The following is a 16,853-nucleotide window of genomic DNA, read 5'->3' on the forward strand; positions in this document are numbered from 1 at the left end:
AACACTTGCTGCTTTTTTTTTTTTTTGGTTGGTTTGGTTTTTGTTTGTTGGTTTGTTGTTTGTTTTTTGGTTTTTTTGTTGTTTTTTTTTTTAAACTGTGGTATTCACCTGTAATTTGAAGATGTCAACTACCTGTTTACGTTCCCTTTGGTAAATGGGGCGGTTCCTTAGGAGAGCTGGGAATGCTTCTGTTCAGAGTCTTTACAGGAAGCCTTGGACACTAACCTGTTGGTGTAAAATAGATGGTAGTAGATGCACATTAACTCTCCGGCTGGACATGTCTATTCACACGTTAATAACCCAGAAGCATGGCCAATGTAGTGACTGGTCTATAACCCATAGATCGCACCTTCTCATGAAAGCTTTGTTGGCTCTTTCTCTCTATGCACTCTTTGTTGGGCACTTTGGGTTTTCTACCAGGTCCAGTCCACAGCTGCACGACTTAGCTCAGGCCTTGAACTGTTAATTCTTCTTCTCCGTAGGGCTATTTTCCCAGGTCCTGTTGGTTTATCATGTTACTGGCTTTCTGACAAACTGTCTCCTGCCATCTTTATTTGCAGGCTAATGGAAGTGCTAAGAAAGCTGGTGGGGACTATAAGGCTACTTCCCCTACCCTACCTGCTTCTAAGATCCCAGCCTTTTCTCCCACTTCTGGGAAAAGCAGCTCAGCACCTGCTTCTAGCGGTGACAGCTCTAACCCTCTTAATCCACCTACTAAAACCTCCATTCCTTCCTCTAACCTTCTCAGTCCTCAGACAGGTCGCATAACTTACTCTACCTCCCTCATCCCCTCTGTCTCTAACGGCTCCTCCAAGTTTCAGAGCCCCGCTTACCCAGGGAAAGGTCACCATCTCTCGTTCTCACTGCAGACTCAAAACGGCCGGCCACCCCCTCCTTCCTCCTCTACCTCCCCCCCCTCCTCTACCTCTCCCACTTCACTGAACCAAGGTATGAAGAGCATCAGGACAATCCACACACCTAGCTTCACCAGCTACAAGGCACAGAACGGAAATGCCGGCAAGTCCACCCCATCCACGGCCAAGGAGCCATCCTAAAGGCTAAGCACAGCACACGTGCAAGTTCACCAAGGCTTTTTGTTAATTTTCAAAGAATCCGCAGCCAATATTTTAACCAGGGAATGTAACCATTTTGCTGTATTGCTGGAGGCTTAATACTAATCACGTGCTAAATACTGAATTACTACACTAGATTAGAGTGAAGCTTTTTTGTAAAACTGTTGCTGTTGTAATGATAAAAGAGCATTTTCTTCCTTTAGGCAGCACCTGTTACAAAAAAGTGTGAAGGTGTGTGAGTGAACTTGAGTGCGTGTGCACAGCGGTGTACTGAGCATGGGAAAATGTATGGTTAAAAATTTAGTAAGTTGTTTTGTATAAAGCTATTTTTCATTATGGGGACTAGAAGTGAACAGAGATATACTAAAGTGTGATTATACACAACTGTAAAACTAAAATATTTTTCTTTTATTTTGGTGTTATTTAGCTTTGTTACAGATTTCTATTTTTGTCAACGAATGTCATGGTTCCTTTCAAGATCTTTTTGCCAAAACATTTTGATACTATTGTAATGTACATTTGAAAATAGTATGCTGGACAGTAAACCTCTACACAAGAAACAGAACAAGACTGGTCTTAGTGTGTATGAGGCAACTCAACCTATTGCACTGCCATTCAGATTATATTTAAGAATTTGCCAAGTCAAGAAAAAAAAAAAAATTGTTCTACACATATAGGTAGTCGCTGATTACTTTTTTTCTTAGCTTCAGTTTTATTTTACTGAGACCTGGTAACCCATTAATGTATTGCATTGTGGATTTTAAAATGTACACTTCTGTACTGTTCTGTATACTGACAAACTTTTGTACATATCTATAAATATATATAAATAAATAAATACTGTATGTGGCTGGGCACATAGAGTAGTTTTACCACACCAAAGTTAATTTTTATGCATGCTTAAAAATATATATGGGGAAGGGTTGAAAAAGATGGATATCAGTCAAATAGGAAAAAAAGCAAGAAGCTTGCATAGCTCATGGTTTTGTAAATAAATTTATTTGTATAACACCATAATGTAATATACAGAACTATGATAAGCAAAGATCTTTACAAAAATAAAGGGCTGCATGCTTATATATCTGTATTTTGTCACTAATAACTTTTATAATGGTCTCAGTTAGCTGTTAAGCTGTTTGCCCAAGAGCATTAAACCATCAGGAGAAAAATTGACTTTATTTTCCCCAAATTAAAGCCACGTGTAAGTAGTAATTTCAGAATGGGGTCTTTCAAATTTACCTGGACAAAAGCTACTTGCTGGAACTCTAGGTCAGAAAACTAGCAAGAAAAAAGCACACCACCTTTGACTCACTGAACAAGGTATCATCTTTTCCTCCTTTTTTTATTCCTCCATGTGAAACATGAAGTTTCTGAAAAGTGTCATTTCAAGGCTGAGCGCTCAGATGGTGTAGCCCTTGCAGTGGGAGTAATGAAAGAACGTAAATGTTAACTCATACCTCACAAGCACGACACACAGTCTAGTTCCAGCAGAACACAGGAGCTTCAGCGCCAGGCTGAGCCCGAGCCCAGGACAGGCTGGCTGACTCCAAAGCCAAGGCGAAGCGTAAGGTGCAATTCAGCGTGCTCACACTGAACCACCAGAGTGAAGCCAGTTCCCTTCCAGCCAGCACAGACGAGCGGTGGCTCCGAGCCTGTTCTGTGAGCAGCCGATTCAGGTGGGAAGAACCTCTCAAAAAACTTCTGTCACACTACAAACCCTGGACCACGCGCTTTGCAAGGGTGCCTTCCACCTTGTCAGGCGTTGAGTACATCACTCCCTTGTTTTGAAGGGAACAAGCCTGATTTAACGCCTTATCTTGTTACCAGATAGGGCTAGTGCGTGTCCCCACACAACAGATAGCAAACACAGAGAGCACCAGGAGGCTGGATACCGTGCTTTTGCTTTATGGTACACAGCAAAAATACACGTTCAAGCTAAATGATAGACATACTAGGTTTTGTTCTTAAGCTGTTGGTCTGATATCTCCAGGGAGTCAATACTTACTGAAAAATAGTAACTTGCTAAATACCTGATCCTCCATGAGAGCAGTCCCCCACACACCATCGTACAGCCAGGCAGAGTCCCCAGCAGCAGACCTTGGCCCTGGCCCTCCTCTGCCCCACAGCACGCACCCATGGGCAGCAGCTCTGGCACTGCTCCAGCTGCTGCTTCTCACAGCCTCTACGGGCAAGGGGCTACAGCAGCACGTTCTCCATATCTGTCTGAATTTAGACGCTGACAGTAGTTGTATAAATAACCAAGGGCCCCTGCAGAGTCACTGGGCACGCAGTGGGCCGTAAGGCAGTGCTGTACTTGATAGGTAATGAGTGCTTGTGGTGGTGAATGTGGAAGTTGCTATCAGGGAGTGAACACAACACCCACTCATGGCCTCAGCTACACTGCAACATGCACGTCTTCCAGCACCCACCATGTTTTGTGCACCTCCGTGCGTCACCCTCAGTGCTGGGGTGCAGCACCCGCCAGGAAACCAACCACAGTCTCGGGCAGCACATCACCCACTGCACAGGCACTGCTGCCAGGACCATCGGGAGTCGGGCAGCGTTTATTCCCTCCCCGTCCTACTTGTACAGCAATGAAGTTGTCAGGCTTTCATGAACGCAGGCAGGGAAGGGCTGCACGCAGGCTGTAGCTCAGCACCAGGAAAGCTTTTGAACGCTGGGCAGAGTATTCAGAAAAATCAGCAAGCCTGTAAATAAATCACTTGAGCACAGAAGGAAATGGCACAGGCTAGTGATTAAAAAGCCAAGTTTCTCACTGCAAACCAATTATGAAGAGGCAGTTTTGGTGGAGGTGACTGCAGCCAGCTAGGGACGAGAGCCACTGGGCAGCTACCACTGCAACACGGGGCTCGGTGCTAACAGAGCAGCCCTCAGCCAGCGAGAGGCTGCATTCCCCACAGCTAGCTGGTGTTCAAAAAGGGAACATGCAAAGCAGCAGCCCATCCTCCTTGCTGTTGCCAGGGCGCTCTGGCACACACAATTGCAGATCAAGCTCTCACCAGCTCTTGGGCAGTATAAAGACGACAGAGACTCTTCAGAAAAAAAATAACTCAGCAGGGTACTGCATCTCCAGGGTACTAGACCTGCTAGCAAGTGCATTTGCAGCACAAGTCTCTTCTGTGAGCAGCCATTGAGTTTCTTTAGTTTGCAGCGATGCCGTGGCTTCAGATGCAATGGGACCTCAGTGCTCCGAAAAAGCAGAACTGAAGCTGCTCACCAGTCCCTTTCGAGGTGGAAGGAGTTGGAAGGTGAGCAGGACCTTCCTGCTGCCTCTTTAGTCTGAGCCAGCCCAGGACTGCACAGCAGAGTAAGCACCATCCCTGTGTGCCAGCTGACTGCACCTATGGGGACTGCAGCAAAACCAAAGCAACGCAGCACCCAGCCCCTGCAATAGGCAGGTGGGAAGGCAGAGCAGAAGAGGATGCACAGGGCAGGGAAGAGGAGGGATGTGCAGGACATTTCTGCTTAGAAATGTACAGGGCCAAAAGCCATCTAAACTCAGCTAAGAGGCAGCTCTTCCTGCATGCTTAAAAACTCATGGGTTCGGTAACAGACAATTAAGGCAGATTTTTATGGTCTCATGACTGTGAGCCACAAGTACATGCACCACTTTCACAATGACAGGTCTGCTTTAAGTCATTTGCCCTCCCAGCCATACAAACTACACCCTTCTTTCCGAAGGCTGATACAATTAATTGCTTGATTACTATCTAAATGGGGATGGTGTAATGACCCGGCTTTAGAAACAAGAACACAGCTTTTTATAGCAGATAAGGCCACACTTCACACTCCTTCCTCCTGCCTGCACAAAGCGGAGAGAGGTTCTCCTAGGATTGCTGCAGACAGGAAGAGACCCTTATGTGCAATTCAAAGGATTTCCCTTCAGCTCTGCAGCAGCGTGAAAGACATTAAGAAGCCATCTGGACTGTGGCCATGTCTTAATTCCACACTATCAGTGCTGTGAGCGATACTAACAGGGACCATAACAAGCCCTTCAGAGAGGCTTAAAAAGCTGCAAGATGCTGCATGACTGCTACCGGATCCCAGAAAAAGGATTTCAAACTAAACCACTGATCCCCGCTGAAACAGCAACCGCTGTTTGGAACCATTTTAAAAATCCAAATGCTATTACTACCACCACAGTTCATCCTTTCATTACTTCCCCATCAGATCTCAGCTTAGACCTGTTCCTAATGACTTGCAACCACGCAACTCCAAGGAGTCCTCAGACCAAAAGTACTTTCCAAGCCAGTTTGAATCCTTCTGATGATGACGAGTATAAAAACAAAAAATAGGCACAAACTGAAATACAAGAAATTCTGCTTAAACATTTTTCTTAAAAAAGCCCCTTTTTATTGTAAATGTGATCAAACACTGTCACAGGTTGCCCAGGGAGGTTGTGGAGTCTCCATCCTTGGAGATATTAAAAACCTGACCAGCCCCAGCCCTGAGCAGCCTGCTCTGGCTGCACCTGCCTGAGCCGGCAGGGCTCGGCGATCCCCAGAGGTCCCTGCCCACCTTGATGGCTCTGCTACTCCGTGGAGCTGCCCACCCCACTGAGTCCAGCTTCCAGAGGAAATACTGGCACCAACGGTATTCACCTCAGGGCAGGTTATTGCACACATTTCCCTTCCTGGGTCAGTCAGACTGTCACTTCCAGAGCAGGAGGGGAAACAAACGACAACAACAACAAAGAAGAAGAAAGCACCACAGGAAAGGGTCTGAAGTAGCTGCTGTGAAGAACAGGGCAGTCTTCAAAGAGCAGAAAAAGCATCAGTGTTTTCCCAGCCTCAGATACACTGCCACATGCTGCTTTCTTTAGGTGGAGCTCAGTGATCACCTCTGCCTGATGCACCTGACAGACTGCTCCCTGCATCTCCCCTTCAAGTCAAGTGCTTCCCCAGAGCTTCTCTCCCTCCCACTCCACCTGCCAGGTTATCTCCTCCAAGACCTGATTTACATGGAAAGGGAAAGGCAGTGGTGGTCTGAACTGCCATAATCCTTTTCTTACAGCCCCACGGATATCCCTGACTTTTGTCCAAGCTCCTTCTGCAACTGCTCTGCAGCTTCCATGCAGCCAGTGCAGCAGCAGAAGATACCATGGAGGCTGAGGAGGCCTTAAATTTGTAACTGTAGCATTGTCAGCCAATACAATTCCCGTGTTGTGGGTTCATTTGTTGTTTTTTAAGTTCCTGATTTTTCAAAACATCTTGTGCTCTATTCCAGTCAATATAATAAAAGCTCTACGTTCTCAAGCATAAGACTTGACAGCCATACATCTAGACTCAGGAGTTAAAATCATTAGTTATCTATAAACACAACAAAATGAAAATTAACTTGATCCATCAAAATGGCTGTCAAATCAGAATAAGACGCAGACCCCAGGATCCCTTATGTACCTCCGTAAGTATACTGCTTCATCGAGAAGACCCCTGCAACTTACTGTGGATGCTCGACACACGCTCTAACAAGCTTCTGAGAATAATGATGGGACAAAATAAGTAAGAGACGATGGGTATTTGCTGATGAATAGCATTACAGAGGCATCACAACACCATATTTTGAAATCTCTTGTTCAAATACACTTTACTATTAGGACTGAAACAACCATCACCATCAATTACTCTGTTTCACAAAACATACCTATTCTTCCTCGCACTGCACACAGAAACGCTGCTAAAGCGCCGGCTTCCTGTTCGCTCTGGGGGGGAAGAGACATTTTAGTTTGCAAGGAGACCACAAGAACATGATTCGTTTGTATGTGAATCGGTACTAGATAAACACAATTATGCGGCAAGAACTTCCACAGATCGTCAACTGTCTTATCCGATGCTTTTCCTGACAGCCAATTTTTATGATGATTTCTCACAAGGATCAAAACCACAGCAGATCAAAGCATGGGACTGTTACAGTCACTTTGGAAAGAAACATCTGCTTGCAACCATGTCAGCCTACACATCCTAGTTACTATAATTCCTTCTCTTCTCAGTAACAGGACACATGCCCAAGAGTAAATTTTTCTATGCTCACAATGTTAATTGCTTATTTATCATCGATACGGGTTTAATCCTCTGCCAAGCAAGTGACAATGTAAGACCTGGGAATACCCAAAGTGATGAACAGCTGCTTTGTTTTCAAGTAGGTATGCAAGAAAATAGAAGAAAAAAAAATATAGCTAGTAGAGAGTTCACACACAGAAGGGTGTTAAGTGTACAAACGCATCTTCACAGTTAAAACCAACCAAAGTCCAAGACCCATACTACAGTAATGTTTTGTCTGGCAGATACTGGTATTCACTCTTTATGACTTGGGGACAATGATGGACATATTTTTTTCAGTGCTACAAAACCAGCATATTGAACATAAACCAACTTGCTACGTACCTCAGAATCAGATTATATATCAAGATGAAAATATTTAATCAACTGAACCCCTCTCTCATATGCTAACCTCTACGGTCTTGTCCCACAAACAAAACTTTAAAGAGAAGTGCCCTTCATCCAGGAGCAACTGCAGGTTTTGTGATCCCGAGGGCAGCTGCCAATTGCAACTTGTAAACACGACGTTTTAGAACTGTTCATTAGAATGAATTCACATCACACAAAGAGTCACCAAAACAGTTTTATTTCCAGTGTTTAAGTGGGTGTGCACACAGGCATGATACAGGTTTGGATTCATTAGGTCTTCATGCAGAATTATATTCTCAATAAAAGAAACCAGTTCCATCCAGTATCCACTATCTACACGCCTATGTTACAACATTTATATCAAATCTGGTATCTGAAGAAAAGATACACATGTAATATGTACATTTAAGTTACTTATTTTACAGAAAGATTAAAAATTCAAGTCACATAAAACTCAAAATCTGTATTAAAATTGGAAATATAAAACTCCAATATTTACTGGAATGCCTAAGGAATGGAAGCTCTGTAGCCACCTGTGTTAACATTTGTAAAATGTAATGAAACTCGTTAACAGTAAAATGCATTCATTTGTTTGTAATAAGTTTCTCTAATTTAACAATATGGCACCCTAACAAACCAAATGAATTTATGATGAGGCACTTGTTAGTGACTAAACCAAAAGAACAATTTTTCTGCATACTAATGCCAGGCCAACTCTCAGTCAGAAAACCATGTATACACTACACAGCATGTTGCATCAGATGCTTTGTTCAACGTTTGTATGCAGCCATCAAATATACTTTTTCTTAAAATATATATATATATACTTTAGTGTTCTTCTGGCTGTGATAATGCCCTGTGAAGACGTTCCACAGAGCATATTGATGAAACCAGCCCAAATGAAGGCTGCATAACAACAACAGTACAGGAAAATATATATATATGTATGTACACACACACACACAGAGTTACTGGGAAGTGTAACAGTTAATGAATTGCTGTAGTGGATATATCTCCCCATTTCAAAGATACTGGTAGAATCGAGATCTAACCACTTGGGTCCCAGACAGTTTATGAGGATGGGCATCAACTGCTGGGCTAAAGTTGTTTTTGTTCATATTCTGATAATTTTCACCATTTACCTGGTCTGGTGGCTGAAATGGTCCCGAAGGTGGTGTTCTATTAATTAAAGTCAAGCTGCTGGAAGAACTGCCTTCATCTGCCTGCATCTCTGCAGATAAAGGCAGATCTACCTTTGATACATCTGCTAAGCTAGTGTTCTCAAGTCTGGGCTTTCCAGTTTCACCCGTATTAAGGTCAGTTGTGCTAGTGCGTAAACGTTCTCGTGCAAGCCAGTCTGAGATAGAGAGGTCCTGCGCTGGACATTTTGGCTTCAACCGATTCACAGCTGAAAGCTCAGATTCTCTCTCCCTACTTTGACTTGGCTCTTGAGCTTTCCAAGCATTCAGGACACTTATTTCAGCGAAATCCCTCTGTCCTCCAAGCGTATGCCTTCGCCTGATATTTTTTCTCTTTGTAGTCTCTGAAGAGTTAGTTTTTTGATTCCCAACTCCAAACATGTCATCTGCAGATGATTTGAGTCGCAGCTTTAACCTATCTGTAATTTTAAGTCTCCAGGTAGGTTCTTGTTTGTCAGCCTCACTTCTGGCTGATGTAGCTAAACTGCTTGTCGATCTTCCTTTTTTCATTATGTCAAACATTTTGGTCACACTAGGCAAGTCCTTCTCACTTTTTGCATCCCCTGAACCCTCACTGTCTGTTTTGTGCCGTGCAGACTTTCTCCTAGACAGCGTGTCACATTCAATAAGTTTGTGTGAGCTAAAAAGTCTGCGACTCTCTAACTTTGGTGTTGAACTTCCCTCAGTACAACTTACTTCGCTTTCTTCAGAGTTCCTCCGACTGGTCTTTACCACTTCTGAAACCTTCCCCTTGGACAGCCTTTCAGCAGCAGCACTGGTGGCAAAGACAGGGAAGTCACTTTCACTGTCTGTCTCCATAGGACGCCCTTCGCTGATCAATTCACTTCTTTCATCATCAGCATCTTCTCCCTTGCTCTCTGTCACCGACTGCACCTCAGGGCTCAACATACTGGCATCTAAACCAGTTAGATATATAGTAGATGAAGTAGTTGAATAATCTGAGGTGATGGAACTGACATCAGCTGCTAAAAACTCATTGTGTTTAATTTCAGGGCTGGCTACTTTTTTGCATGAGTGTCTGTGCTGGGAAGCCTGGGAGGAAGTGCTAAGCATAGTGCCAGAGTCAGACACTGTCTCCTCAACCTGGGAAGAAGATTGTGAAATAGGCATTTTTGGGTTATTCTTCTGTGTGGTTTGCAGACAGCTGAGATTTGGTGATTTTGTACATTTGTCATGGTAAGGCAGTGAAGGTTCCTCTGACTGGATACTTTCTTTCTTTAATGTCTTCTTTTCATCCTTTAAAACATTCACATCTTTTTTACTGCTGTTCTCTTTTTCCTTCAGGACAAACATCCTCTGTTTTCTCCCTATGTCCCTCTCTCTTTCATATTCCCCTTTAGCTATGTCCTCTTTTGTTGTGTCACCACGAGATTGTTCTGCAAGCTCCTTCTTGAAAAACACATTATCCAACTCATCCTCTGAGCTGCTTGGTTGTGGTTTCTCTTTTGTTTTTTTCCGCTTGCGACTAGCTGCTGCAAAAATGGAGGACACAAGCAGTTCCTTGCTATACTGATCCTTTCCAGAACCCCAAGAACCCTATTAATAAAAAAAAAAAAAAAAAGGGAGAGGGCATGATTAGAAATCACAAAGAGACATTTGTTAGCCTGAGACTTCTTAAAAACATATCCCAAGCTTTAGAGCAGAAAGACTATCTTTATTCAGGAAATGTTTCCACGCTCTTTCTGTAGTCTACATGACGTTGCCCAAGAAGTCAATTTTCATCCTGAGAATTCCACTTTTCATCTGAATCCCTTCAACTTGACAAAGACTAGTTTGTATATACAGCTATTTCGGTTTTGATCGACTAATAAAGCAGGGTCCATTACAGCAAGACAACCTACTCAAGATTGGTTTGCAACAGAAACTCTTTCACAGATGAGGTCCCAAGAGTGTGGGTTCAGTCTGTCCTTTCAAGGTGTCTTACCTATGTGGAAAGGCTAATTTTTCAAACTATTTTTCAGTTGATCTTTCAACCTTTCAGGCTGAGTTTTTAAACCATATTGATTCAATAGTACCAATACAATGAAAGCTATACAAAACCCTAATTTAGGTGCAAGTATAGGAAATTAACAGAAATAAACTTCTTTCTGCTTTTTGAGGAATCTGCCTTTAGAACTGCACAGAAGCAAAAATAGGACAATTATTCCATTTTATAAAATTAAAAAATATTTTTCAACTACACTGATGACATTACCACCTAGCCCCCTCAAAGCTATGCACCTTTCCTGCTTACTGCCACCTTTAAAAGAAGCAGGCAGTTTGGGACAGGTACCACCCTGTCTTTGAATGCTGATGGTTTGCACACTGTAGACTTCAAGAAAAGAACAAAGTAATGGTATCTACTGAAAAGGGCAGTTGCTCACATCAGAGACCTTTAATATAGTGGGACTGAAATTTGACATCTGTCTAGGGCTCAACAACAAGAACTGTGGTGTCAGCTACCTGATTTTAAGTCTATGTTCAGATGTCTAGCCTGACTCTCTGACCTGAGGGAAGCAGACTGGCAGTGATGGGCTATGCTCAAAAAGTCTTTGAAATCCCAATCGTTTGTTACTATGCAGCACTTCAGAGAGGGAGAGAAAAAGTCAGGGGAAGAGCTATCATCATGGTAACAGTTTTAACAAAAAAGCTGGGACATCATTACTGAAAGGACCATCTAGTGATTCCAGTTACCTAGATAAGAGAATAAGCTTAAGGACAAAGGGAAAGCTAATGCACACTAGTCATCATCAAACTACTCAGCTGTCATCCAACAAGATAACTTCTCTGCTCCATAAGCACAGAATCACAGCCCCCAGTGAACTGTTGCAGCATGCCTACTACTGTAGCATAAATGCACTGACCGTAAAAAGCAAAGCACTGAACAGATACAGTGCATTTAATATTTTTGCTCAAACAACTTTTTCTTGGTGCAAATTTAATTCCTATTCACTATCTCCTCAGAAATTAAAAGAGGTGCTGGCAATGGTGAAACTGCCACTATATGACTTCACAGCCATACAACACCACAGTGGCTACATTGACCATGACAGCCTCAGCAAAGGTGCACTAATTTGTTTACATGAACAGGGAAGAGTTGGGAGAAACTTCTACTCAACCAACAGTAACAAAAATATTCATGGTTATCCAGAACCTCCGGCTGCATGACATGAGAGTATCCCATGTTCTTGATGCAGAGCTCAGAGATCAGGACAGAGTAGGCAGAAGGCACACATTAAGTCTTGCTGAGAGCCCCCAGGGAAACAAGCATCTGAGAAGCCTGCACAATGACTACCTACAGTGACTGCCTGGCCTCCTGCACAATGACTGCTACAGGCAGTGCGGACAAAGAACCTTCTGGACAGCAGGCGACAGCTCTTAATCGCTGCGCCGGCAGACAAACGCCAGTCCAAAGCTGACTGGCAACAGACCACTGGGTGTTGGGGCCTACCGTTTTCCAAGTGACCACAGCAATTCTTCTCACTACTCAAATGGCACTCTTGCATTAGCTACTGTCCCCCATAAAGGATGGGTGAGCTGTGTGCATTTTTTTCCCCGTGGGTTGGGAACAGGTACATGTCCTTCTCACCAAGAAGGACATCCAGCAATGCAGCCAGCTGGAGCTCCACTTGGAACATGTCTTGCTGCAAGCAGGGATGGCTGAGCAGTAAGCAGGCTCCCAGCCCAGGCAATCCACATGCACCACGCACTGCTGCTCGCAGGCCCGTGACCATGGCCTGACTGATGCTGCTGCTCTGTGCCGCTCGCAGGTGGTGGTCAGTGAGAGACAACCTGCAAACAGCACGCTGTCCTGGCACAGGCAATGTGACGTGGTGCCCTGGAAGCTGGGCTTTTTTGAGACAGTGGCTGAGCCACCAAGCATCCTCACAAAGCAGCTGGGCTGGCATCTCAACAATGAACCAGGAGGATGCATTAAGTCCTGTTCTCAGCTCAAAGGGGGACATCAGTGATACACCTAGATTGCACACCAGCATAAAGCTGTATCACGCACTCACAGCTGATTGAGGTCAGCTGCATGCTGCCATATTACCCAGTGCTACAGACATCCAGTGTTAGCAACTATTGAACAACAGCTTAAGAGACTGAAAGATTTGTCCATGGGTCAGATGAGAACTCGAGCATTAAATTGAGGATGGAACTAATGCCCGTGTTCCAGTTTTATTTCCCCCATCTGCTAGGCTGTCCTCCCAAGCACAGCAATACTTCCTAGGGAGATTTTGCACAGCAACCTTTAACCACAACCTTTGGCTTCTTGTAAGAGGAGGACCTACTACCTTCTGAGGAAGAAAAGGCTAAATTCTACGTATGCTTTTCTCAGCGAAACAGGGAAACACAAATACTGCGTGGGACTAAGTAGTATGCCAACAGTAACAGGGAACATACCACATACATTCACCTCTACTAAACGAGATGCAAAAAGGAGGTAAGCGCTCACAATTACAAGAGTTTGGAACAAAGCTGTTTATGTGTGCAGCTGACTGCTTTGGCAGATGCAGCTAACTGCAAACAAGTGATACTTTTCCATTGTAACACTTTAAAATTATTTGATGAGAAAACAGTATTACCACTTAATTAAAAAAATTCTACATAAGATCTACAGTACATCTGCATATAAGCATTTTAATAATGCAATCAAGTATCTAACAGATTTCAGAAGCTTAGAACTACATCATTTCACAAAATGATTTACCTTAGATTTTGCTGAGTCACTAGTAGCTGAATCTGTGGAAAAATAAAAAAAACAACAGTTCTGCTCAGTTCTGTGCATTTTTTTCATTGTTGCTACAGACAATGCTGGACTTATGGAAAAAGACAAGCACAGAACAAAATGTGAAGCAAATAAAAACCAGAACAGAGTGAATAGTCAGAGCTCACAAAGATGCAAGCTGCACCACAGAAAGCCACCGCCATGAAAGGATGCTGTGAATTGTAGGCAGAACCAGCTCAATGATAGGAATGGCAAAGGAGCCCTGTTCTTCTAAATAAAAAACAGAAATACTAATGTTTATTCGATGTTTTAAGTATACAGCCCCTGCAAAACCGCAGCTGAGACACCTTTTCAGGATCGTACTGTGTACTCTCCTGAGATTCAGGATACACAAAGCAAAATTGAATGTCTTAGTACTACTGGTTGCCCTAGGTACAAATCATGGTTCATGTAGTCATATTCTTTTTGTGAGGTTTTAAAGGAATTAAGTCATATTTTGTGTGTAAAACCCCAATTATACATCTCTCTCCACCTCTGACTATGTATAGGTAAAATTTTATTTTTAAATTGGCTAGATTTCAGCAGCTACCAGTTTTGTACTTTTCTATAACAAGCGCTATTATGAAATGAAAAATGGACACCATAGTTTTACTGTCTCGCAAAACCCAAGATTATACAATTATAAAGGGGGTAGGAAGGGGCTAGCACAATGGCTAAAAAACATGAACTTGGATGTGTTCCAGCTTTAGGGACTTTCTCCCTAGGAAGAAAGAGCTGAGCCCCCTGCCACACCCCTTTTTGACACATGGCTAATGCTTTATGACTAGAAAGACTGGTAGACCATACCATGCTATTTCTCCTCAGGGTCTGCTTCAGAGATAACAAGAAACAGCAGAAAAACTTTTAAAAAGTAGCATTGATCTGTTTAAAATACTCTTAAAAGAAAATTTACAGCACAGATCAACTTTTTTTTTCCATTTACAAGAAACGGGGGTTTCTGCAGACAAGGCAGCTACAGTGTGGGCAACAGTCCTCCTTCTTCCTACAGTTCCAGCTGTCCATCAGTGACATCACAGAATCCACTAGTGACATCACCGTGTGATAGACTCCTCCCACTTCGCCTGTTACAACATCAGTATAAAGTGACTGTTTCAGTAAGTGCTGAACAACCCTTTGAAAACTGAAACAAAAGCTAAAGATGAAGGGATAACATTTGTGGGATACAACATGCTGGGTTAGTGCAATAGTATAGTGAAGGGAGGGGGGGAAAAGTCACCAAAAAAGAGCCTGCAATGCTTGTCCTTAGCCACAAAAGAGGATGGCATTTATAAACAGAAGGAAATCAGCTTTAGTATAGACATACTGCAACATACTTAAAGTGTCCATCACTTGACAAGAAAACATAACTCAATTTTTTGCATTCCTAACGTTGGGAAGGAGCAATATTATAACACCACTGAAGATCAATCTTTCTGCCATCACAACAAACCACTTTACAGCAGCATATCTGCTTCACCTCACGATGATGATTGCATGGGTTACTGTGAATAAATAAAATAGTATGTGCAAGCCTCATCTTTTAATGATTATATTTCTGTTAGACAACAAAATTTTCCAAATTATATCATGCATTATTATCAACAATTCAAGTCTTTAAGAAGTGTTAATGATCTTTTGGAAAAGAGAAAAACAGTTTATTAGTAAAAGAAAATAGGAAGAGAGAGTTACAGTGAGTTAAAAGAGTAGGTTATTCTAGCCTATGGACTAACGCTGTCCGGGCAAGAGTTACCTGATACGTCTCCAGGAGATACTCCCGTTCTTCCAATGTTGGTGAGTAAATGATCTATGTTTGGCACTGGCTGAGATTCTACAGTGTTTTCCTCCTGAACTGTTGTCTATAGTTAATAAACAAAGATCTCTTCATCATCGTTTCACAAATAGTTCATTACGATTCAACAGCATTTAGAAAACTGCATTATTCACCTGAGGACACGTTTTCCTCACGCGTTCTTATTTTCCCATTTTGCTTTATGCTTTTAAAACAAACGCATGGCTTTTTTTTTTTTTTAATTCATTACTGCAAGGACTGGAGAGCGAAAAAGATGCTTCTGAAGAGCAAACCATACAGTAATGTAATAAGAAATATACAGACGTTCTAGAGGCAGCAGAAGCAGATTCTAAACTAAGATAATTAGAACACAAATATTTATGACACAATACTTACAAGAGGTTCTTCAGCATCATCTTCTGTGAAAAACCAGTCATGCTACAATTTAAAATAAAAAAGGTGAAAACCCCACAGGAAACAAAACCCAAATGTGGAACAAACAAACATGGACATTACTAAAAACGATATCCTGGAGTTTGAAGGATAAATACCAGACCCAAACTGGCCCAATAAGAGAAAAGCTGGTCAATCTGTGTACGATCTTATTTTTTAAATAATGAAATACATCCACTTACTTTTTGGATGAGTGTTTCTACAATTTTATATTGGTCTGGCATATGCGTAACCATGTGTGTCATGTTATCATCAGATGTCCTCACGAGCGTTGGACCAAATACTATGGCCAGGTTTCTTGGTTCCATCTAAGAAATCAAATATTTCCACATCATACATTTATAAGGAGAAAATACAATAATATGGGCTAAGTACATTAATATAAGACTATTAATATCCGAGAACCATTTTAAATAAGAACAAAGAAAAGGTTTTTAAAAACACATTACTGACTCAGGTAGGATGTTACACTACCCTAAAACTCTCCTACATGCAGCTGCAATAAATGCATCCAACATTTCTGCAATTCAGAATTCAACCTTCCTTAACCCATTGCAAGTAAGTAGCTCCACAAGCACAGAAAATGAAGGAACTCAGATATATTCTTTACACTTTAAGGGGGAATTTTTTTTCTTCCCATAAAGACAATTTTTCTTTGTTTAGAAATACTGATGTTCTAAGAAATTTATTTATTTATTTAAGTAAAAAGGCATTGGTAGTTCTCTGGGTTTTTTTTCCTGAAAATGTTTACAAGACACAGGAAAAAATTAAGTTGGTAATCAAATACTGTATTATGTCTATTGACAAAGAGCTCATTCAATTTGCAACTACTTTGGAGGAGGCGGCAGCAACCAACATCATAGACCCAACGCATCTATTTGTGAGACAGACTCAGAGTTATCCAATCACGTCACAGCATTAATCATCCACTTAATTTACTTTTAATGTTACATCTCCTACAAATACTTCCAAGAAAGCAGCTGCAGAATACTTACCTTCTATTTTTGCTTACTTTTCTGACTTCTAGTTTACTGTTGTGACATAGAATAGACCAATAACATATAGGAGGCAAGGTCCTCATGCTTACCAGAAGGCAGTTGCAAACATAATGACACAAACCCCTAATGCTCGCTTTGACTTGAA

The 16,853-nt window shown here is 42.2% G+C and overlaps 2 protein-coding genes across 23 annotated transcripts in view; one reads left to right on the top strand and one right to left on the bottom strand.

Annotated features, from left to right (window-relative positions):
* The window catches only part of KIAA1217 (KIAA1217 ortholog), a 371,546-nt gene extending 369,405 nt beyond the window's left edge, over positions 1 to 2,141 (top strand). For all 17 annotated transcript variants that reach the window (XM_072854451.1, XM_072854441.1, XM_072854450.1 and 14 more), the window contains one exon: positions 561 to 2,141. In XM_072854451.1, the coding sequence (XP_072710552.1) occupies positions 561 to 1,055 (495 nt within the window). In that variant the 3' untranslated portion in view covers positions 1,056 to 2,141. The remainder of the gene's footprint in view (positions 1 to 560) is intronic.
* A 5,568-nt stretch (positions 2,142 to 7,709) lies between these two features.
* ARHGAP21 (Rho GTPase activating protein 21) overlaps positions 7,710 to 16,853 on the bottom strand; it is a 123,615-nt gene continuing 114,471 nt past the window's right edge. For all 6 annotated transcript variants that reach the window (XM_072854457.1, XM_072854462.1, XM_072854459.1 and 3 more), the window contains 5 exons: positions 15,893 to 16,018; positions 15,654 to 15,695; positions 15,219 to 15,324; positions 13,412 to 13,443; positions 7,710 to 10,257 (listed from right to left, as the gene is read on the bottom strand). In XM_072854457.1, the coding sequence (XP_072710558.1) occupies positions 8,524 to 10,257; positions 13,412 to 13,443; positions 15,219 to 15,324; positions 15,654 to 15,695; positions 15,893 to 16,018 (2,040 nt within the window). In that variant the 3' untranslated portion in view covers positions 7,710 to 8,523. The remainder of the gene's footprint in view (positions 10,258 to 13,411; positions 13,444 to 15,218; positions 15,325 to 15,653; positions 15,696 to 15,892; positions 16,019 to 16,853) is intronic.

Source organism: Ciconia boyciana, chromosome 2 (genome assembly GCF_034638445.1).
Source record: "Ciconia boyciana chromosome 2, ASM3463844v1, whole genome shotgun sequence".
Classification (NCBI taxonomy): domain Eukaryota; kingdom Metazoa; phylum Chordata; class Aves; order Ciconiiformes; family Ciconiidae; genus Ciconia; species Ciconia boyciana.